Source organism: Entelurus aequoreus, linkage group LG15 (genome assembly GCF_033978785.1).
Source record: "Entelurus aequoreus isolate RoL-2023_Sb linkage group LG15, RoL_Eaeq_v1.1, whole genome shotgun sequence".
Classification (NCBI taxonomy): domain Eukaryota; kingdom Metazoa; phylum Chordata; class Actinopteri; order Syngnathiformes; family Syngnathidae; genus Entelurus; species Entelurus aequoreus.
In genome coordinates this window covers 17,036,060-17,059,821 of record NC_084745.1, presented here as the reverse complement: position 1 = coordinate 17,059,821, position 23,762 = coordinate 17,036,060, and the positions used below count along the sequence as shown (strand labels likewise).

Genomic DNA, 23,762 nt, shown 5'->3' with positions numbered 1-23,762 from the left:
TATTATTGAACTTGATGCAAGTTATAACACTTTTATTTGATTTATTATTGAACTTGATGCAAGTTATAACACTTTTATTTGATTTATTATTGAACTTGATGCAAGTTATAACACTTTTGTTTTATTTATTATTGAACTTGATGCAAGTTATAACACTTTTATTTGATTTATTATTGAACTTGATGCAAGTTATAACACTTTTATTTGATTTATTATTGAACTTGATGCAAGTTATAACACTTTTTTTGATTTATTATTGAACTTGATGCAAGTTATAACACTTTTATTTGATTTATTATTGAACTTGATGCAAGTTATAACACTTTTATTTGATTTATTATTGAACTTGATGCAAGTTATAACACTTTTATTTGATTTATTATTGAACTTGATGCAAGTTATAACACTTTTGTTTTATTTATTATTGAACTTGATGCAAGTTATAACACTTTTATTTGATTTATTATTGAACTTGATGCAAGTTATAACACTTTTTTTGATTTATTATTGAACTTGATGCAAGTTATAACACTTTTGTTTTATTTATTATTGAACTTGATGCAAGTTATAACACTTTTATTTGATTTATTATTGAACTTGATGCAAGTTATAACACTTTTTTTGATTTATTATTGAACTTGATGCAAGTTATAACACTTTTGTTTTATTTATTATTGAATTGATGCAAGTTATTTTATTTGATATTGAACTTGATGCAAGTTATACCACAGCTGCACAGTTATTTTATTTATTATTGAACTTGATTGTATTTTATGTTATTGAGTTTGAATGTATAAAACTTGATGTTACTTGATGTTCGATAAATTTGAAAATGTTAAGCTTGGCATTAGCGTTCTGTTGGGGCGATGGGGGCAGGTGGGGCTTGAAAACTCCCCCTTGTCCAAAGTGGGGGATGACAAAAAAAAGTTTGAGAACCACTGCCATAGAGAATGTGTGGGGTATTGTGAAGAAGAAGCTGAAAGACACCAGACCCAATAATGCAAATGAGCTAAAGGCCGCTATTGAAGCATCCTGGGCATCCATAACACCTCAGCAATGCCACAGGCTGATTGCCTCCATGCCACACCGCATTGATGCAGTAATCCGTGCAAAAGGATTCCCAACCAAGTACTGAGTGCATTAATTGACATTTATAAATGTTTGATTGTTTTGCTGTTATAAATCTTTTTTTTTTTTTACTTGGTCTGAGGACATATTCTAATTTTTTGAGATATAATTTTTTGAGTTTTCTTAAGCTGTATGCCATAATCAGCAATATTAAAACAATAAAAGGCTTGCAATATTTCAGTTGATGTGTAATGAATCCAGATTGTATGACATTTGTTTTTTTAATTGCATTACAGAAAATAAATAACTTTATCACAATATTCAAATTTTCTGAGACAGTCCTGTATATATATATATATATATATATATATATATATATATATATATATATATATATATACACACACACACACACGATCCAGTCTTTTAAACGGCTCTATGAAAGGCACGGCTCAAGATCCAGTTCCCTTCAAAGAGCCATAAATATGTTACTCAGTCATACATCAGATATTCCCACACACAATCATGAAAGGAAGTCATTGGTGGTCACATTTAATGCCCTGGGCTTTATTGTCTTATTTTAATGAGAATTGTCACATTGTTTTTTTTCTTCTTCATCTTTTCAGCCTCCAGGTGGGACAAGTAAACCTCAAGGATACACCACAAAGACCACGAGCACTACTAAGTAATGCTGCCTTTGTGCCGGACTCTTCACAGAAGAGATGACATGTCATTTCCCCAAAAGGAAGGCACCCAAAAATACTTGTGGTTTTTGGCCTTGCAGCCGTCTGGAGATCCTGTTTTTTCCATACCAAAAAAAAAAAAAAAAAAAAAAGTAAAAAAGAAAACAAGGGGGGTAAGAAGGTCACGACCCCTCCGCATTCCCCCCCCCCCCCCCCCCCAAACCCCTTGCTGCCATTTAGCATTTTTTCCCTCTTTAAAACCTGGAATGATGAAACACATACTGCTCTCTGGCCTCCCTTGTTACCTGACAGAAACGAACGATGACATTTGAAAAGCTTACAATCAAGTTTACCACAAGGAAACAAAAATTACAAAAATAACTTTTTGTTGTACAAAATTTTTTTTAGTGAGGGTTAAAAAAAAAGAAAAAAAAAAGAAGGGGACTCCAATTGCATGAAAATGAAGGACCAACCCCTTAAAACCAAAAATACAAAAAGCAGCATCTGTATCAAAAAAACAACAAAACATCACAAAAATAGTGCTTTAATACGAAGCAGCAAAGGCTTCTGGGAAGAGACTTCATCCCTGTTTTGTTACGTATTATTTGGGACAACGGCCAAAGTCCCCCTGCTCCTCCACCCCAACCAACAGCCATTTTTCCTCCTGACCCTACTGCAGCAGTGTCCAAAATGTGATTGGGCATTCAGTATATGCTAAAAAACAACTCATTCTAAAGAGATATATTAATGTCTGAATACTCTTATTCATCCAGGCCATTGTATTCTCTTTAGTCTGACAGGATGGTGCAGGATCTAAAGTATTTAGTAGGACATGCCCGCACAAGTGGTTTTGCACCCCAATGGAGCAAAATCATGTCTGGGAATGTCCCCACTCTTAGAGGATAAATACTTTGCATACTGCACAATCCTGTCAAGACTAGAGTTGCCCAATCTCAGAGCATGAACTGATGATGCATGTCTTCTAGGACCATCTGAACAGTCCAGTTGCCCTGAGAAAGATATTAAATATGAGGCTACTTTGCATTCAGTTTAGCATATATTGACCTACATTATATTAGGTTTTAGCATCTTTAACAACTAATGTATTCTTAGACTATTGTGTATGCGGCCCTCGGGAGAAGACGTTTGGACACCTCTGCCCTCATGGCACAGGGTGGGGGAGTGTGGGGGCTTGATTTGTGTTGTAGACAGACACCCGGGAGTCTGCAGCTAGCTAACGTGTACAAGAGCACAGGAAGCAAACAAAAACAAAAAAAGGTACAGTGTACAAATAATTTAAAAAAAAGTGTAAACACGGCACAATAATAAATAGATCAAAGCAGCAGCTCGCACCATGCACGTGATAAAACTTCTCTATACAACTCACTCACTCAACACACACACTTTTTTTCTCCCGCTTTTGACTCCCAAGTGCAAAACATCACAAACGGACAGTTGTTTTCTTCTTTTTTTTCAAGTAATATGTACAAATATGTTACTGTACACATATTCATTTTTGCCGTATATTCACAATGTACACTTTCCACACGGTAACAAAAACGTTTTTCAATAAAAAGGATGAGAACGGCTTGTCACATCCTGGCAGTCCCTTTTTTGCATCCCCCTACTACGCTACGATGCACAGCACCTAAACAAAGAAATAGTAGACTCCGCCCCTTCGAGGCCGCTACGTCACTTCCATGGCCACTGTGTTGTCTGCTATACTGCTTAGGGACGGCTTGTCCTCCTCGTGGTTCTCCCTGGAAACACCAACATGTCACAGATGTTAGCAAGAATATAAAAAAAAAAAAAAAGTAGGAGTGAAACTTAATGCGACGTTTCAGGCTGCAGTTTCACCTCGAGTTCATGTCCATGGCCGGCGTTGTGGACACTTTGGGCTTCTGCAGGTTGGTGGTGGTGGACAGTTTTAAGGCAGAGGGCGGCACGCCGGATAGGGCGCGGGGCAGGTGGCGCCCGGCCAGTCCGGGGCCCGAGGGGACGCTCAGACATATGTTGTTCCCGATGAGGACCTGAGTGGAGGCGGGGGCGGCGGCGTTGCACCCTAAGATGCCGAGCGCCGGGACGGAGGAGAGGGAGACGGCCGGGGCGGCGTTGGCGGATGGAGGGTTGGCCGGCTGGGGGGAGGGCTGGAGGAAGGCGGGGGTGGAGGGCGGGGCAGCGGCGTTGCACAGGTGCAGACCTTTGAAAACAGCTGTCAACAGGAGACAAATGTCCATGTCAAGTGCTGGATATTACAACATTGTGTACAACAGCAAGATCCAGACAACAAATATATATATATATATATATACACACACATATACATATGTATACATACATACATACATACATACATATATATATATATATATATCAGGGGTGTAACGGTACACAAAAATTTCGATTCGGTACGTACCTCGGTTTAGAGGTCACGGTTCGGTTCATTTTCGGTACAGTAAGAAAACAACAAAATATACATTTTTGGGTTATTTATTTACCAAATTTGCAAAATCTTCCACCAAAAATATTTTTCTTCGTGGAATATTTGATGTGAAGTAATTGGAACCTTGGATAGGTCAATAATTCATAATAACATTGATTTTGATTCAATATTATGTTTTGAGCAATGACAGTTTGAAAGAAAAAAACCCAGCTTTGTTTTATTAGTCAACATTGCAACTTTTTCTAAATTACATTTCACCTTCAAGCTTTTTTATTTCACTTTTGTTATGTTTTTGTTTATTTTAATAGCATTTTTAGAATGTGCCTTTGAAACATTAGCTGTGGGCCGCAAATGGCCTCCGGGGCACACTTTTGACACCCCTGCTATAGATAATAAAAAATTAAATCTGATAAATCTATGGATAAAAAGCAGAGCCTGGCGACGCATGCACGTTTATCATAACTCTCTCTCTCTCTCTGTCTCTGCCCCTCCCTCACGAATGCTGCTGCGTGCACAATTTGTTTTGTTTTTAACCCCTTCTTAACCCTGAATGTACATTGAAAATACACGCAACCCTAACTCAAAATGCCGGACATTTGAGGCAATTAAGAAACTCCGCCCTGACAGCTCCGCAAAAGAGGACATGTCCGGTGAAAAGAGGACGTATGGTCAGTCTATCGTAGCCCGTTAGCTGCTAGCATGCCGTGTGTTGTGCCTCGGTGTGCATTGTTTACACAACGTGCGTTACGCTACTTAATATGTCCGTGTGGAAACTCGTTCGGTACACCTCTGAACCGAACCGGAACCCCCGTACCGAAACGGTTCAATACAAATACACCCCTAATATATATACATGTTTATATATATACATATACATACAGTGCCCTCCAAAAGTATTGGAACAGTGAGGCCAATTCCTTTATTTTTGTTGTAGACTAAAAACATTTGGGTTTAACATCAAAAGATGAATATGAGACAAGAGATCAACATTTCAGCTTTTATTTCCAGGTATTTACATCTGGATCTGATACACAACTTAGAAGATAGCATTAATTGTAATGGAACACAACATTTTTAGGTGAGCAAAAGTATTGGAACATATAAACTTAAAATAGATTAAAGTGAATAAGACTTAATATTTAGTTGCAAATCCTTTGCTTTCAATAACTGCATCAAGCCCGTGAGCCATTGACATCACCAAACTTTTGCATTCTTCTTTTGTGATGCTTTTCCAGGCTTTCACCGCAGCCTCTTTCAGTTGTTGTTTGTTTTGGGGGGTTACTCCCTTCAGTCTCCTCTTCAGCGGGTAAAATGCATGCTCTATTGGGTTTAAGTCTGGAGACTGACTTGGCCAGTCTAAAACCTTCCACTTCTTGCCCATGATCAACTCCTTTGTTGTTTTGGTCGTTATCTTGCTGCATGATGAAGGATCTCCCAATCAGTTTGGTTGCATCTTTCTTTAAATTAGCAGACAAAATGTTTCTGTAGACTTCTGAGTTCATGTTGTTGCTGCCATCATGTGTTACATCATCAATGAAGATGAAAGAGCCCATCCCAGAAGAAGCCATGCAAGCCCAAGCCATGACATTACCTCCACCGTGTTTCACAGATGAGCTTGTATGTTTGGGATCATGAGCAGATCCTTTCTTTCTCCAAACTTTCACCTTTCCATCACTTTGGAAGAAGTTAATCTTTGTCTCATCAGTCCATAAAACTTTTCCCCAGAATTTTTGAGGCTCATCTCTGTACCTTTTGGCAAATTCCAGCCTGGCCTTCCTATTCTTCTTGCTAATGAGTGGTTTGCATCTTCTGGTGTAGCCTCTGTACTTCTGTTCATGAAGTCTTCTGCGAACAGTAGATTGGGATACCTTCACTCCTGCCCTCCGGAGGTTGTTGCTGATGTCACTAACGGTTGTTTTAGGATCTTTCTTTATAGCTCTCACAATGTTTCTGTCATCAACTCCTGATGTTTTCCTTGGTCTACCTGTTTTACGTCTGTTGCTTAGTACACCAGTGGTTTCTTTCTTCTTCAGGACATTCCAAATGGTTGTACTGGCTGTGGCCAATGTTTGTGCAATGGCTCTGATTGATTGTCCATCTTCTCTCAGATTCACAATTGCTTCTTTTTCACCCATAGACAGCTCTCTGGTTTTCATGTTGCTTTCACCTCTAAATGCAGTCTGCACAGGCAAAACCTATCCTACCCAATCTGAAACTGAGCTCAGACATTCAGTGCTATTTATTGTTTGAATAATCAATGTAATTGGGAGACATCTGGGCAACAAAACACACCTGTCAGTCACATGTTCCAATACCTTTGCTCTGATGAAAAATGGGTAGTTTCAAACAAAATGTGCTATCTTCTAAGTTGTGTATCAGATCCAGATGTAAATACCTGGAAATAAAAGCTGAAATGTTGATCTCTTGTCCCATTTTCATCTTTTGATGTCAAACCCAAATGTTTTCAGTCTACAACAAAAATAAACAAATTGGACTCACTGTTCCAATACTTTTGGAGGGCACTGTATATACCAGTCGCTCCGGAGTATACGTCGCACCGACCGAAAATGCACAATAAAGAAGGAAAAAAACATATATATACGTCGCATTGGAGTATAAGTCGCATTTTTGGGGGAAATTTATTTGATAAAATCCAACACCAAGAATAGACATTTGAAAGGCAATTTAAAATAAATAAAGAATAGTGAACAACAGGCTGAATAAGTGTACGTTATATGACGCATAAATAACCAACTGAGAACGTGCCTGGTATGTTAACGCAACACATCATGGCAAGAGTCATTCAAATAACTATAACACATAGAACATGCTATATGTTTACCAAACAATCTGTCACTCCCGATCGCTAAATCCCATGAAATCTTCCTCCTTGGTGTCGCCTCTGGTATGTCCTTTCTTTCTACTGCTCGATTGCCGTTCTCAGCTGCATATTTCACCACGTCCATCTTGTTATCTGCAGTATATGATTTCCTTTTCTGTGCCATTTTATTTCAGCCCTTCTCAGTTTTTATAAGTTACAGCTAGGGTGAGTATCGAGTATCGATTGGAACCGGGATTAACTTTCCGATTCTCCCGGAATCGTTCAAAAGTTTAAATTTCGATTCCTAGTTTCGATACCCAGTCCACCGACCGGAAAAAAAGAATAAGTCCGCCGACCGGAAGAAGAAGCCGCTAAACACCAACGAAGAAGCGCCCACCGCCGGAAGTGTTAGCATAGCCGAGCCTATGTAGCCGAGTCAGTCAAGCATGGATAGCGGGCGTCGGCGGTCGAAGTGTGGCTTTATTTTACTAAAAAAAATGAAATATCGGCGAAATGTAACACGTGAGACAGGACTGTTTCGTGCTTAGGAGGGTGCACGGCGAACATGATGAAGCACCTCCGAGTACAAATAAATGTGTGTCCCGTCTTCGACGCGCTGCGCCGACCGTCCTCCTGTGCCTCTTCCTTTGGCTTCGACGCCCAGCCTGGCACCTCGGTGACTGCATTGCAGTCTGAATCCGGTAAGTAAAACAATATATATGCAATAATGTGTTTTGCGCCAACGTCGAGGCAGCTAACAAATTAGCCCGCATATTTTTTCATAGACAATTTACAACCTGCTAGCCAGGCTCCGCGATGTGCTCAGCGTACTCCGTTCACCGTAGCGGCAATGGGGAAGATGTCGGTGCCACAGACGGAAGAGTGCCACAGAAAGGTCACTGCACACATAGTCAAAAGACTGCATCCCTTTTCAGAGGTGGAATCTCCAACATTTAGGTGAGTTAAGCAATAACGTTAGAGCTAAGCTAATTGATACTGGGCTAAACAGTAACAGCAACATTACATGTTTGTTTATGTTTGCAGGGATATGGTGAAACCTCTCAACCCAAAATACATACCACCTTCCAGGGACTACCTGTCAAACACATTGATCCCGGCATGGTAAAAGAAGAATCGGAATCGAGAATCGTCAGGAATCGGAATCGAAACAAAGAATCGGAATCGTTCGAATTCAAACGATACCCAACCCTAGTTACCGCCAATGTTGATGTGATCCATTTTAATAGCTACGGCAGTAGCATATAGCATATAGCAGTTAGCATCCCATGACCCACAACGCACTTCTGCCATGACCCATCAATGCATCCATTTTCTACCGCTTGCCCCGTTCGGGGTCGCGGGGGGTGCTGGAGCCTATCTCAGCTACAATCGGGCGGAAGGTGGGGTAAACCCTGGACAAGTCGCCACCTCATCGCAGGGCCAACACAGATAGACACCGCCAAATTCTTATTGGTTGACGTGTGAGTGACGATTGCAGCCATTTGCTTCGTCTCATACGCGAATGAGATAAATAATATTATTTGATATTTTACGGTAATGTGTTAATAATTTCACACATAAGTCGCTCCTGAGTATATGTCGCACCCACGGCCAAACTATGAAAAAAACTGCGACTTATAATCCAAAAAATACGGTATATATACACAAACATATACATACACTCGCAAATATGACATTTAGTAGGAATGTGAATGTTTGGACTCCGAATTATTCGAATGGGATTCCTGGAGCAACGATTCGATTCAGAATCAATTCTCGATTCAAACCGATTCTCGCAATATATGGTATAATAACAATGAAAGTTTTTCAAAACAGGTTACAGGTTAGAAAAGCTCCTTTTGGTTGCATGGAAATGGCTTTAAAGGGGAACTGCACTTTTTGGGGAATGTTGCCTATCATTCCCAATCATCATGAAAGACGGGGTAGTAGGATGTATTTATTTTAATGCATTCTAACTCGTAAATAAACAAATTAAAGTCCGCTGGTAGGTCCTCTATTCCGCCCATAAAACCCAATAAAAAACATCCAAAAAGCGCCATGATACTCCATTTACATTTCATGACTTAATCATTAACAAAGTATTAGTGATATTGTTATTATAAGCGCTGACGCAGACAAACTATTTATAGCGATGCCGTGATGACAAGCTTGTGTGCCAATGTTGACATGATCCACTGATCATCTGCTTCTTTGTCAAACTTTATTGTAGATCATAAATCATGTCTCACACCTGGATAGTTTAAGAATGAGGATGTATTCCGACAAGTTAGTACATTTTGACAGCCAATTTAGACCCGCAAATAGCGAGAACGACACAAAAAGACGCTTGGTTCCACCCTTTTCTTCTTGAAGATTATGAGTCATTCTTCATCTAAAAGGGAATATATGAACATCCTATCAGTCAGCATCCTAATGACAGCAGACATTGCACAGTAAGTGATGTTTTATTATGTTTGTTGGCTCTCATGAAGTCTGCATTAAGTAATCAGTGATATAGTAAAAAAAAAATAAAAAAAATAACGAACATTGTGCTGCGTATGCTTAAAATGAGCAAAATATGTAAATATTTAATGTTATTATAATTGTGCCTGTTACTATATTACATATATACTTACATCATGTATATAAAACATTATTGGAGGTGTTTGGATGTATTTTAAGGGCTTTCTAGGCAGAAGAGAGCAACTCCTATAGGCTACATTGTAAGCAGACTTGATCACATTTATTTACTATTAAAAATGCATTAAAAAAAAAAAAAACATCCGTTGTGTAAGTGTTTGTTTTTTATGATTAGTTTGTATGTTTTGCACCTAGCCAGGATGCTAATGCTATAGTGTTTCAATAAAGCTGCATTGGTTTAGCACTCAGCTTCTTAAAACTTATTACTTATCCTCTTTGTGTTCGGACTCAAAAATATACAATTCTGGTTTATAATTTTTCCCAAAGTAATGAATAATGGCGCTCACAAAATCTGCATGATTAGCATTGTTGTTGGTGGGGAGGGGATCTGTTGTTGGTCCTTGTAAGTCACGGATCACATGACTGGCTTGCTCATTAACTCTCAAAATGGCTCACGAATCTCTGCGGATTATACTATTTTGATCATATCTATTTACTTGCAAACTTTGGAAGTCTTTCAGTGTCATAAATCAGATATATATAATAATAGCTTCAATAGAGAGGCAACTTGTTTTTCCACTCTGCGGCTACTTTAAAAGAGCCATTCAAAAGACTATTTGTTCGCAAACGTCACGTCTCTAACTAATAGTATGCACTCACATTTCTGTAGTTACACGGTTGAGCATTTACAATTTCTATTCTGCTTATTGTACCGTGATGGCATTAAATTAATGGTGCGTCTTCCTTTTGACTCTGTGGATTAAGTGTGTTGTGTTCCACAATAAAAGGTGGCTATTGTGAAATGTAACTGTCAAGGAGCGATCTTTGCAGTCCGTTAGAAACATTTGGAAATACATACCGTATTTTCCGCACCATAAGCCGCACCTAAAAACCACAATTTTTCTCAAAAGCAGACAGTGCGGCTAATAACCCGATGCGCCTTATATATGGATTAATATTCATATTTATTTTCATAAAGTTTAGGTCTCGCAACTACGGTAAAGAGCCGCCATCTTTTTTCCCCGCGTAAGAGGAAGCGCTTCTTCTTCTACGGTAAGCAACCGCCCCCATAGAAGAGGAAGCGCTTCTTCTTCTACTGTAAGCAACCGCCAAGGTGAGCACCCGCCCCCGTAGAAGAAGAAGCGCGCGGATATTACGTTTCATTTCATTTGTGTGTTTCTGTAAAGACAACAAAATATCTCCTACTAAGAGACACGCGTACAAGGTTCCACTGACTTTTGATATTCATGTGAACCGCACTGTGGATACAACGGGAACACGTACGGTGAATATTCGCACCACAGGGAATGAGAAGTCGTCCTACTGTGGTTCTAGCTTGCCATGCTAACGGCCATAAACTTCCACCCACGGTGATATTCAAAAGGAAGACCTTGCCAAAAGAGAACTTTCCAGCCGGCGTCATCATAAAAGCTATCTCGAAGGGATGGATGGATGAAGAAAAGATGAGCGAGTGGTTGATAGACGTTTACGCGAAGACACCGGGTGACTTTTTTCACGCAGCGCCGTTCCTGTTGATCTACGACTGCATGCGCGTCCACATCATCGATGGTGTCAAAAAACAAGTGAAGCACACCGAAGAAGAATAATTCGAGGGATTTGTGGATGAGTAATAACTTCAGAAAGTGAGCTTTAAATGTTTATTTTGTGTGTTGTGTGACACTAACGTATGAGCAACGTTGAGTTATTGATGTTGCTATTGCTCTGCACTATTTTGAGTGTTACTATTTTTGTGATTGCACATTTGTACATTACATTTTGGGAGTGAACAGAGTTGTTAGAACGCTGGTTTGTAATATATTATTAAAGTTTGACTGACCTATCTGACTGTTTTGTTGACATTCCCTTTAGCGTAGCGTAGGTGCGGCTAATAGCACGGGGCGGCTAATAGGTAAACAAAGTTTTGAAATATTCCGTTCATTAAACGTGCGGCTAATAACACGGGGCGCCTTATGGTGCGGAAAATACGGTAATTAGGATACTTATAATTAGAGATGTCCGATGATGACTTTTTTGCCGATATCCGATATTGTCCAACTCTTAATTACCGATTCCGATATCAAGCGATACCGATACATACAGTCGTGGAAATACGCATTATTACGCCTAATTTTGTTGTGATGCCCCGCTGGATGCATTAAACAATGTAACAAGGTTTTCCAAAATAAATCAACTCAAGTTATGGAAAAAAAATGCCAACATGGCACTGCCATATTTATTATTGAAGTCACAAAGTGCATTATTTTTTTTAACATGCCTCAAAACAGCAGTTAGGAATTTGGGACATGCTCTCCCTGAGAGAGCATGAGGAGGTTGAGGTGGGCGGGGTTGAGTTGGGGGGGCAAGGGGGTGTATATTGTAGCGTCCCGGAAGAGTTAGTGCTGCAAGGGGTTCTGGGTATTTGTTCTGTTGTGTTTATATTGTGTTACGGTGCGGATGTTCTCCCGAAATGTGTTTGTCATTCTAGTTTGGTGTGGGTTCACAGTGTGGCGCATATTTGTAACAGTGTTAAAGTTGTTTATACGGTCACCCTCAGTGTGACCTGTATGGCTGTTGACCAAGTATGCATTGCATTCACTTGTGTGTGTGAAAAGCCGTGGATATTATGTGACTGGGCCGGCACGCAAAGGCAGTGCCTTTAAGGTTTATTGGCGCTCTGTACTTCTCCCTACTTCCGTGTACACAGAGGCGTTTTAAAAAGTCATACATTTTACTTTTTGAAACAGATACCGATAATTTTGAAATCGATACGGATAATTTCCGATAATACAAACCCCGTTTCCATATGAGTTGGGAAATTGTGTTAAGATGTAAATGTAAACGGAATACAATGATTTACAAATAATTTTCAACCCATATTCAGTTGAATATGCTACAAAGACAACATATTTGATGTTCAAACTGATAAACATTTTTTTTTTACAAATAATCATTAACTTTAGAATTTGATGCCAGCAACACGTGACAAAGAAGTTGGGAAAGGTGGCAATAAATACTGATAAAGTTGAGGAATGCTCATCAAACACTTATTTGGAACATCCCACAGGTGAACAGGCTAATTGGGAACAGGTGGGTGCCATGATTGGGTATAAAAGTAGATTCCATGAAATGCTCAGTCATTCACAAACAAGGATGGGGCGAGGGTCACCACTCTGTCAACAAATGCGTGAGCAAATTGTTGAACAGTTTAAGAAAAACCTTTCTCAAGCAGCTATTGCAAGGAATTTAGGGATTTCACCATCTACGGTCCGTAATATCATCAAAGGGTTCAGAGAATCTGGAGAAATCACTGCACGTAAGCAGCTAAGCCGTGACCTTCGATCCCTCAGGCTGTACTGCATCAACAAGCGACATCAGTGTGTAAAGGATATCACCACATGGGCTCAGGAACACTTCAGAAACCCACTGTCAGTACCTACAGTTGGTCGCTACATCTGTAAGTGCAAGTTAAAACTCTCCTATGCAAGGCGAAAACCGTTTATCAACAACGCCCTGAAACGCCGTCGGCTTCGCTGGGCCTGAGCTCATCTAAGATGGACTGATACAAAGAGGAAAAGTGTTCTGTGGTCTGACGAGTCCACATTTCAAATTGTTTTTGGAAACTGTGGACGTCGTGTCCTCCGGACCAAAGAGGGAAAAAAAACATCCGGATTGTTATAGGCGCAAAGTTGAAAAGCCAGCATCTGTGATGGAATGGGGGTGTATTAGTGCCCAAGACATGGGTAACTTACACATCTGTGAAGGCGCCATTAATGCTGAAAGGTACATACAGGTTTTGGAGCAACATATGTTGCCATCCAAGCAACGTTACCATGGACGCCCCTGCTTATTTCAGCAAGACAATGCCAAGCCACGTGTTACATCAACGTGGCTTCATAGTAAAAGAGTGCGGGTACTAGACTGGCCTGCCTGCAGTCCAGACCTGTCTCCCATTGAAAATGTGTGGCGCATTATGAAGCCTAAAATACCACAACGGAGACCCCCGGACTGTTGAACAACTTAAGCTGTACATCAAGCAAGAATGGGAAAGAATTCCACCTGAGAAGCTTCAAAAATGTGTCTCCTCAGTTCCCAAACGTTTACTGAGTGTTGTAAAAAGAAAGGCCATGTAACACAGTGGTGAACATGCCCTTTCCCAACTATTTTGGCACGTGTTGCAGCCATGAAATTCTAAGTTAATTATTTGCAAAAAAAAAATAAAGTTTGAGTTTGAACATCAAATATCTTGTCTTTGTAGTGCATTCAATTGAATATGGGTTAAAAAGGATTTGCAAATCATTGTATTCCGTTTATATTTACATCTAACACAATTTCCCAACTCATATGGAAACGGGGTTTGTACATTTTAAAGCATTTATCGGCCGATAATATCGGCAGTGCGATATTGTCGGACATCCCTACTTATAATAATACATACCTGCGCTGCCCAAGACGCCGTTGACGCCGCTCGCCAGCACCAGCTCCTCTTTGGACTTGAAGGCCAGCAGCTGGTCAGCAGTGACGAGAGCGGAGGCGGCAAACTGGGCGCTTGCTTGGTCCAATGTCTTGGACACCAGGATCTGGATGGAGTAGGAGTGCTTCAGTACGGTGGTGTTATTATCGCTCACTAACCCCAGCTTTCTTCTGGTGAGTGAGGTCACGGCAGGTAATAGCGAGCATGACGGGACAAACACCTGACTCACCAGCGGGTTGGCGGCGCTCATGGAGTTGTTGGCGTGTTGTATTTTCTGCGGCAGCTGCTGCTGCTGGTGTTGTTGCGGCTGCTGCTGTCGTCGCTGTTGGCTCTGCTCCAGCTGCTGCTTCTGCATGACGGCCAGCTGCTCTTGGTGCTGCTGGTACTGCTCCACCGTCAACACTGCAGCGGGCAAAGACGACGCCAGTCAAAAGCCGGATGTGTACAAACATGAGCTTATCAAGAATTCTGGGCATGTCCGACTGCGGTGCATCTCGTGGCATTAAGATGCATGAAGCCAGTGTGAACATGCTGTCATCTGGAGTGCAATCTTCCAATCATACAGCAGCTGGTCTCCAGAGACGCACTCAAGATGAATGAAGCAGGAACAATTCATTATGTCAGAGTGAGACCCACGACAAGTATGTGATAAATAATAAACAGTGCCTTCCTCGCGTCCCTGCTACGAGGATGTAAACCAGGGGTGTCAGAAAAATAGAAGGATGTGTGGGCCACATTAATATTCTCAAAGAAGGGAGTGTAAATCACGCATCAGGTAATTTGCATAATTGGCAATGAGCAAAACTGCGGATGGCTTTTTGGTTAGTGTGAGACGTCATCTCATTCTTTTAACAACAGAGCGTTACATCCATTAACGTGGATACATATGCAACAGTGCAATATATTTATCTGTAAAGTAATCTATTTATTTATATCTGCACCTTATTGCTTTTTTATCCTGCACTACCATGAGCTAATGCAACGAAATGTCGTTCTTATCTGTACTGTAAAGTTCAAATTTAAATGACAATAAAAAGGAAGTCTAAGTAAGTCTAAGTGTTAAGTTATTTTGATTTGTAGGCATTGGTTTATTTTGTGAAGCAATGGACGCTCATGCGTACAGCTTAGGGCTGGGCGATAAAATCATATTAAAATATACCGCAATAGACACAATCGATACAAATACAAAATGTTTTCGATCGCCCCTCCCCTGTCGTCGGAATAAACCGGAAGTTGTGTGGTAAGTGAGTAAGAAGTGAAAGTAAAAATGATTGCTAAAGAGAGCGAATACATTGTCAATAAAACAGGAAGTCACCTCGACAATATATTTCTATTCTTTTATTTATTCATTTATTCACACGGACCTTAGTCAGACCAATGTGATCTGTAAATTATGCTAAGGCCCCACCAAGACCGGTAATACCACACTTTATAGCACATCCGTAACTTCCTGGCACTAAACCTGCAGAAAATAGTTGTCAGATTTCTCTAGGCTTACATTTTCACTTTGCACTATATTGTTACACTTTATTAAGGATTTCTTACATAGTCCATATTTTTTTCACCTTAATTTTAAGAGGTTATTGTTAACTTTTGTGATGTGATTTCAGATTTTTGTTTACACTTATTATTTTCCATGGTTGTGTTGACATTTTCTTTCTGCCTTGATAGCTGAGGGGATTATAATCAGAGAGGAAGGTTACATTTTAAACAAAAATGTTTACATTTAATATATTTTCTCCCTGGTCCTTATTTTCGATAGGTCATAAATAATATCAATAATTACCAATAACGACCGATATTAAATGGTAAATGGGTTATACTTGTATAGTGCTTTTTGACCTTCAAGGTACTCAAAGCGCTTTGACACTATTTCCACATTCACCCATTCACACACACATTCACACACTGATGGAGGGAGCTGCCACGAGACATTAAACACTTATTTTGTGAGAGTTTTTCGCCATATCGCCCAGCCCTAGTGCAGGTTATTACAAGCATAAAAAAAACTAACATTTTCTGTTCCTCGGCTTCATGAAGGGTGCGCTGATTTTAAAGATCATGTACACGCCCAATATATCACTGTATTGATGAACAGAAATGTAATGCAAAGTCAGCTGTGGTATGTGCATATGACGTGTTATGAATAGTGTTAAGAAATGTACTTTCAAAGTCATTAAAGTTACTAATTGAATTAAAAAAATGATTCCTTAGTAAATGTAATTAATTAGGAGGGAAAGTAATTGTTACTTTCCTTACGTTTCGTGATTTTTTCCAATCATTTTGGAACTTGCAAGTGTACTTCTTACTCGTCGTCGCCATGTCTATTCTTCGTTCTTCTGCTTCGTCTCCGTTATGTCTTTGGACATTACTACTTGCTGTAGTTTTGAAGCAATGCATGATGGGAATCCGGATGTTGTGTGTCAGTGTATTAACGTGCCGGCTGGAATAAACACACGCTGAGAAATAGCTCCGTGCCGGCCTACTTTATGGGTTATAGATAAACCTATGGATAATGGAGACATATATAATAGTCTCCTTTTCAGGTGAGAGAGGACGCTAAAGGCAGTGCCTTTAAGGCACGCCCCCAATATTGTTGTCCGGGTGGAAATCGGGAGAAATTCGGGAGAATGGTTGCCCCGGGAGATTTTCGGGAGGGGCACTGAAATTTGGGAGTCTCCCGGGAAAATCGGGAGGGTTGGCAAGTATGACTAGGTGAGGTGAAATTTGTCCTCTGCATTTCATCCATCCCCTTGTTCACCCCCTGGGAGGTGAGGGTATCAGTGAGCGGCAGCGGTGGCCGCGCTCGGGAATCATTTTGGTGATTTAACCCCCCAATTCCAACCCTTGATGCTGAGTGCCAAGCAGGGAGGTAATGGGTCCCATTTTTATAGGGGTGTCCCGGTGCGATATCAGCAAAAAAAATAACTGGTATCGCATTATACCCAATGGCATCTAAAACATCCAATACAAAAACTCAGATCCACGTCCGCGTATACATTTTGGTGACAATGCTCAAGTGCACGGTGTTGCCTTGGCCACAAGCATGGCATAATAATAATTTTATGTCACTATAGTGCTTCTAGTTTCTTAGCATGCACGAGTTGTGAATAGTTGTTGATTACGGTAAAAAGCGCCTTAACACACAGTTGCTAAAGTTCCGTGTTTATAATTAACGTAGATGACGTTCATTGTTCCTCTGAATAGTCTTTGTGTGCGTTTTACTTAGCTGTTTCACACCCTGCTATCATTTTTGTGAGTCGTTAAATGAGGATAGTGTTCTGTATAGTGACGCTCATGCACCTTCCATTGGTCAATAGCTCAGTGAAAGCCAGTATTGGCTGCTGCTCACCTTACGAATCAGTGTTAGTCTAACAAATTTTAAGTGCATCACTGCCATGAAAGTAACATGAAATGTATCACTAACAGTAAAACCAACAGCACAGCGATCTAAGAAATACCACATTACTATACTAAAAGCTGTTAATTTTTTTTTCTACGCTTTGAATCCTGCGGCATATAAAACGGTGCGGCTAATTTAACAGCCATAATGTTTTATAGTTAACAAATAGTTCTCATAAAACACAAGCAGAGAAACTGAAAAGGTGTTTTAGTGTTTGTGGTATGGCGCCATCTCCTGGACGAGTTTGCTCACTGCAGGTGGTGCTGTTTCCTGTTTCACGCCTTGGACTGGACGTACAGTACAGGCCAAAAGTTTGGAAACACCTTCTCATTCAATGCGTTTTCTTTATTTTCACGACTATTTACTACATTGTAGATTGTCACTGAAGGCATCAAAACTATTAATGAACACATGTGGAGTTATGTACTTAACAAAAAAAGGTGAAATAAATGAAAACATGTTCTGGGGGGGTTACCCACATATGCGGCCCTCTCCAAGGTTTCTCATAGTCATTCACATTGACGTCCCACTGGGGTGAGTTTTCCTTGCCCGTATGTGGGCTCTGTACCGAGGATGTCGTTGTGGCTTGTACAGCCCTTTGAGACACTTGTGATTTAGGGCTATATAAATAAACATTGATTGATTGATTGATATATCCTAGTTTCTTCAAAATAGTCACCCTATTCTCTGGTTACTGTTTCGCACACTCTTGGCATTTTCTCGATGAGCTTCAAGAGGTAGTCACCTGAAATGGTTTTCACTTCACAGGTGTGCTTGAAGCTCATCGAGAGAATGCCATGAGTGTGCAAAGCAGTAATCAGAGCAAAGGGAGGCTATTTTGAAGAAATTAAAATATATAAAACATGTTTTCAATTATTTCACCTATTTTTGTTATGTACATAACTCCACTAGGGCTGCAACTAACAACTAATTTGATAATCGATTAATCTGTCGATTACTACTTCGATTAATAATCAGATAAAAGAGACAAACTCATTTCTATCCTTTCCAGTATTTTATTGGAAAAAAAACAGCATACTGGCACCGTACTTATTTTGATTATTGTTTCTCAGCTGTTTGTAAATGTTGCAGTTTATAAAAAAGAAATAAAAAAAGAAAAAAGTAGCCTCTGCGCATAGCATAGATCCAACGAATCGATGACTAAATTAATCGCCAACTATTTTTATGATCGATTTAATCGATTAGTTGTTGCAGCCCTAAACTCCACTTGTGTGTATTCATCGTTTCGATGCCTTCAGTAACAATCTACATTGCAAATAGTCTTAATAATAAAGAAAACGCATTGAATGAGGATAAGGTGTGTCCAAACTTTTGGCATGTACTGTATTTACCATTTCGTCTACTATTCGTCATAGCATTTCTGCTCGAAAAGATTCTTCGTCACTCCAAGCAACATTTCAAATGTAAGTCTTACCATTTATCCAAAACAATTCATATTTACAAACTGTCCCACGTGTGATGTCTGTAGGAGTGTTTTCATGCATATTTGTATGTGCTATCGTAATGTAATCAAGCTAGCGTCGTTAGCATTAGTGAACATGCTAACACGTTTACAAGTGTCTGTTAGTACCATTAACTTACAATGGCATTCTTTTTGTATTTTTTCAGTTTCGTAGATTCACCAAAACGTCAATGTGGGTTTTTGTGTGTTTAGCTGATTAGAGAGCGAGCTTCCGCAGCTAGCAGGTCCATGACGATGGCTTCTGTTTTGTTTGATAAGCTGGTTTACTGCCGTGTTACAAATTTTAGACACAATTAAGGTATGTAAATAAACACTCACATAATCTTTTGTATCGCTATATATCTGCGGCTTATGGTCCGGTTCGGCTAATATATGTAAAATACTCCTTCTAAATTTGGTGTGTGCGGCTTTAATACCGGTGTGCACTATAGCCCAGAAATAACGGTAGTAACTATTAAGAACGCCCGTTACCAGAAAAAACAACGCTGTCGTTATTTCAACCACTGGTTACGAAGCAATTACTATGCCATCTACTGAAAAGTGCTGGAACCACAAGCCTTTTCTTTGTTGTGAGCCTAACATCCATTCCTAAAAATAAACCCCCCAAAAAACCAAGGCCTCTATTCCATGCATGTCTCGAATTAGGGCTGGGCGATATACTCGATATATCGCGGGTTTGTCTCTGTGAGATATAGAAAATGACTATATCGTGATATTCGAGTATATGTTCTCACACAGTTGCTTTTAGATGCAGGCATTACACTACAGGCTCTTCTCACTCTTTCTAGTCTCTCCTTCTCACAGAGACATAAACAAGCGCACCTTCTTACATACGTATACGCCAGACCTGGGCATTCTGCGGCCCGCGGGCCGCATCCGGCCCTTTGTGCGTCCCTGTCCGGCCCGCGTGAGGCCAATTATAAATTACAAAATAAATTTTAAAAAGTATCTATGTCGAGTGTGCAATACAACGGTGCTGCTTTTGTTTTGAAAATCGTTATTTGTATTACTTCCGTGTGGATGTATGCGTGTGCGTGATTGTGAGTGAATGTGAACAGCTGCAATCACTAATTACAAAATAAAGTTGAAAAAAACATCTATGTCGTGCGCGCAATACAACTGTGCTGCTTTTATTTTGAAAAGTATTATTTATGGGTGTGTGTCCGTGTGTAACCTGCGAGTGAAGGTGCACATGCAGCGACAAGTGATGCACGGTTTACACCCGAGACGCTAAAAAGAGAAAAGTTGATGAAGAATGGCGTGTTTCCAACAACTGCAAAGCAACGTTCCCTCTAAGGTGCGTGCCTGCGCAATTGCGCACTGCTCAAGCGTCTGCAGCGCGCAGCAAATATATGCCGCGCACCAAATTAAATCCCATCTGAATTCTAAACAAAATAAACATATTTATTGTATGTAATTTTGCAATGCAACTTTGAGTGACAGTGACAACAAGCGGCCCTAACGGTGTTCGTCAACACCGTTCAATTGAACACCGTTCAATTATTGTAACGTCTATCGAGATGCTTCGAGGACAGGAATTATATCGATCACTTTATTGAGCAAAACTGTTTATATTCGGACATAACCACACCAAAAACATGAGTAAAACACTTCTATCTCGAAAAACTAGTCATTTTCTGCCGTACAAACCAGGCCAAAACCAACTTGTCATCTGTCACCAACACGCATACCCCTAAACCACTGGTGCGTTTATGGCCACACAAAAAGTCGGACAACTCAAACACCACACAAAGTTACACTATGACTCCTCAGTCATACGTGTGCTTATTTTACTGTCATTTATTATTAATGTTAATTTATTTATATTAGTCATGGAATGCTGTTACACACACTATGTTGAAGTATTACTATCATTATTAATTATTATTATAATTATTATTATTATTTATCTTACGGTATATATCAAAAATAATATTGAGCAAAATTTAATTGAAATATTGTCGATGTGGCCCTCCAGCAGTGCTCGGGTTGCTCATGCGGCCCCCGGTAAAAATGAATTGCCCACCCCTGGTATACGCCCTCGCGGAGCAGAGAGGTAGCAGCATGGGTAACGTTTGCTGTGGTGCGAGTGGTAATACGAGAGAAAGAAGGTGCGAATCTGGCAACAAATGAAGGAATAATTAATTCCCCAAAAAACAGCACCGGGTCCATCGTCTGGCGGTGGTTTGGCGTCAAGTGGGAATATGTCGAACAGACGACCCTTATTTGTCAAGTGTGGAGCAAAAGCGTTGCTACAAAAAGTAGCATTACTGCTAATTTGTAGCATCATTTGAAAAGTCACCTGCTAGAGAATGAAGAGTGCTTAATCCGCATGTCAACATCTCCGTTCGGTGCCACACCAACAAAATGCCGAAGCAACCATTTCCACATAAACACCGTATGAAAAAAAAAAACGACATAAGGAGATAACGTCCGCCGGAACCTACCACATAGCGAAGGACATACACTATTTGATTTCCTATTATGCAGCTAATTTTTATTTGACAGTTATTGAAATATCTTGTGACATCATGCACAAAAGTGCACTTTGTTTTAAACTATTGTGGTGGCATTCTGTACAAAAAGTGCACTTTAATTTAGTGTTGTTTTGATTTGTCATCTTAGTGACATCATGCACAAAAGTGCACTAATAGCTTGTTTTAAAATGTCTCTGACAATCTTGCACATTTCTGTTTTGAAATGACATGAATGTTTGTGCCACTGGTTAATAACAGTTTAATAAATACGGTTTTGGTCAATTGACTTAGTTGTGATTTCCCTCTCTGCATGAAAGTTTAAAATGAGCATATATTAATGCAGTATGAACAAGAATGTTTTAATGTACACACATAGAATCATCATACTGGTGTGATTATATGCATCAAGTGTTAATTCAAGGCTAAGGCAAAATATCGCGATATATATCGTGACTAGGTCGACAACTAACGATTAATTTGATAATCGATTAATCTGTCGATTATTACTTCGATTAATTGATTAATAATCGGATAAAAGAGACAAACTACATTTCTATCCTTTCCAGTATTTTATTGGAAAAAAACAGCATACTTGTGCCATGTTCTTTCAACGTGCTAAATAAAACAAGGAAAATGTTACAAAAATGCACACTTTTGACACATCTGCTATAGATAATAAAAAATTTAATCTGAAGAATATATCGATAAAAAGCAGAGCCTGACGACGCATGCGCGTTTATCACAACTCTCTCGCTATCTCTGTCTCTCCCCCTCCCTCACAAATGCTGCTGCGTGCACAGTTTGTTGTGTTTTTAACCTTCTTAACCCTGAACGTACATTGAAAACACACGCAACCCTAACTCAAAATGCCGGACATTTGAGGCATTTAAGAAACACCGCCCGGACAGCCCCGCAAAAGAGGACATGTCCAGTGAAAAGAGGACATGTCCGGTGAAAAGAGGACGTATGGTCAGGACCTAGCCCGGTCGCTTCTAGCATGCTAGTTTCTTAAATGCCTCAAATGTCCGGAATTTTGAGTATTGTGTACACAACGTGCAGTACGCTACTTAATATGTCCGTGTGGAAACTCATTCGGTACACCTCCGCACCGAACCGAAACCCCGGTACCGAAACGGTTCGAAACAAATACACGTACCTTTACACCCCTATTTTGATTATTGTTTCTCAGCTGTTTGTAAATGTTGCAGTTTATAAATAAAAGTTAAAAAAACTAACAAAAACGTAGCCTCAGCGCATGCGCATAGCATAGATCCAACGAATCGATGACTAAATTAATCGCCAACTATTTTTATAATCGATTTTAATCGATTAGTTGTTGCAGCCCTAATCGTGACATGGCCTAAAAATATCGAGATATTAAAAAAAGGCCATATCGCCCAGCCCTATCTCGAATCTTCTTTTGTATTGTTAAAATGGACCAAAAACCCCACCTTGGACAACCATTTCTGGAACCAAAAAAGTTACACGCAACTATGCATGGACAAGAAGTTGTGCTTAACTGTCCAAAGTTCTAACACTATCCAGCTATAAGGAGTCAAAACAATCAGTTTTAGACCTGGGCCCACATTCAATAAGTCATTTACTTAAATGGCAAATGAAAATCGCAGAGCCGCCACTTTTTGCATCGGTTTCAACATCTGTGGCCCTTTGTACTACATACACAGAAACAGTGAGAATGATAACCACTGTATAACTCCCGGCAATTAGTATTACCATATTGAATTTAAATGATCGAAAAACAGTGATTGATAACCACACTTTGATCAAATTATGGACCGACTAGCGCTAGCTATCTTAAAGGCTAACATGAAAACAAGGTCTTTACCAATTAAGAAATGTCATACCCCAATCTAAACTTGTATAAAATACACTACTGTCGAAACAACTAAGATACAGTATTAACATTAAACATAAAATATGTGCTGTCTTTGCACAAGTGATTGATATAAACTCCACAGTGTCAAGTTGAAACAGATGGAGGGGTGTTCAACAGGAAGTGAACTTGCGTGACATCACATAAACCGGAAAGTAATCACCAATTTGCATATATTAAAAAAAAAAAAAAGGTAAAACGTTTACAAATTAAAATGGAAGAAGATTAACATACCGTATTTTCCGTACTATAAGGCGCACCTAAGAACCTCCAATTTTCTCAAAAGCTGTCAGTGCGCCTTATAATCCGGTGCGCCTTATATATGGACCAATATTGAGACACAACAAACCTAAACTTCATTTTCATAAAGTTTAGGTCT

At 39.8% G+C, this 23,762-nt stretch overlaps 1 protein-coding gene and 1 long non-coding RNA gene across 4 annotated transcripts in view; one reads left to right on the top strand and one right to left on the bottom strand.

Moving 5' to 3' along the window:
* Window positions 1–2,167: 2,167 nt before the first annotated feature.
* Window positions 2,168–23,762, bottom strand: part of LOC133629863 (enhancer of polycomb homolog 1-like) — a 62,222-nt gene continuing 40,627 nt past the window's right edge. For all 3 annotated transcript variants that reach the window (XM_062020908.1, XM_062020909.1, XM_062020910.1), the window contains 4 exons: window positions 14,356–14,528; window positions 14,091–14,232; window positions 3,609–3,963; window positions 2,168–3,511 (listed from right to left, as the gene is read on the bottom strand). In XM_062020908.1, coding sequence (XP_061876892.1) covers window positions 3,439–3,511; window positions 3,609–3,963; window positions 14,091–14,232; window positions 14,356–14,528 — 743 coding nt within the window. In that variant the 3' untranslated portion in view covers window positions 2,168–3,438. The remainder of the gene's footprint in view (window positions 3,512–3,608; window positions 3,964–14,090; window positions 14,233–14,355; window positions 14,529–23,762) is intronic.
* LOC133629864 (uncharacterized) lies at window positions 7,620–8,132 on the top strand. The gene is made up of 3 exons (XR_009821141.1): window positions 7,620–7,716; window positions 7,801–7,972; window positions 8,060–8,132. It is a non-coding gene; the product is annotated as an uncharacterized LOC133629864 (long non-coding RNA).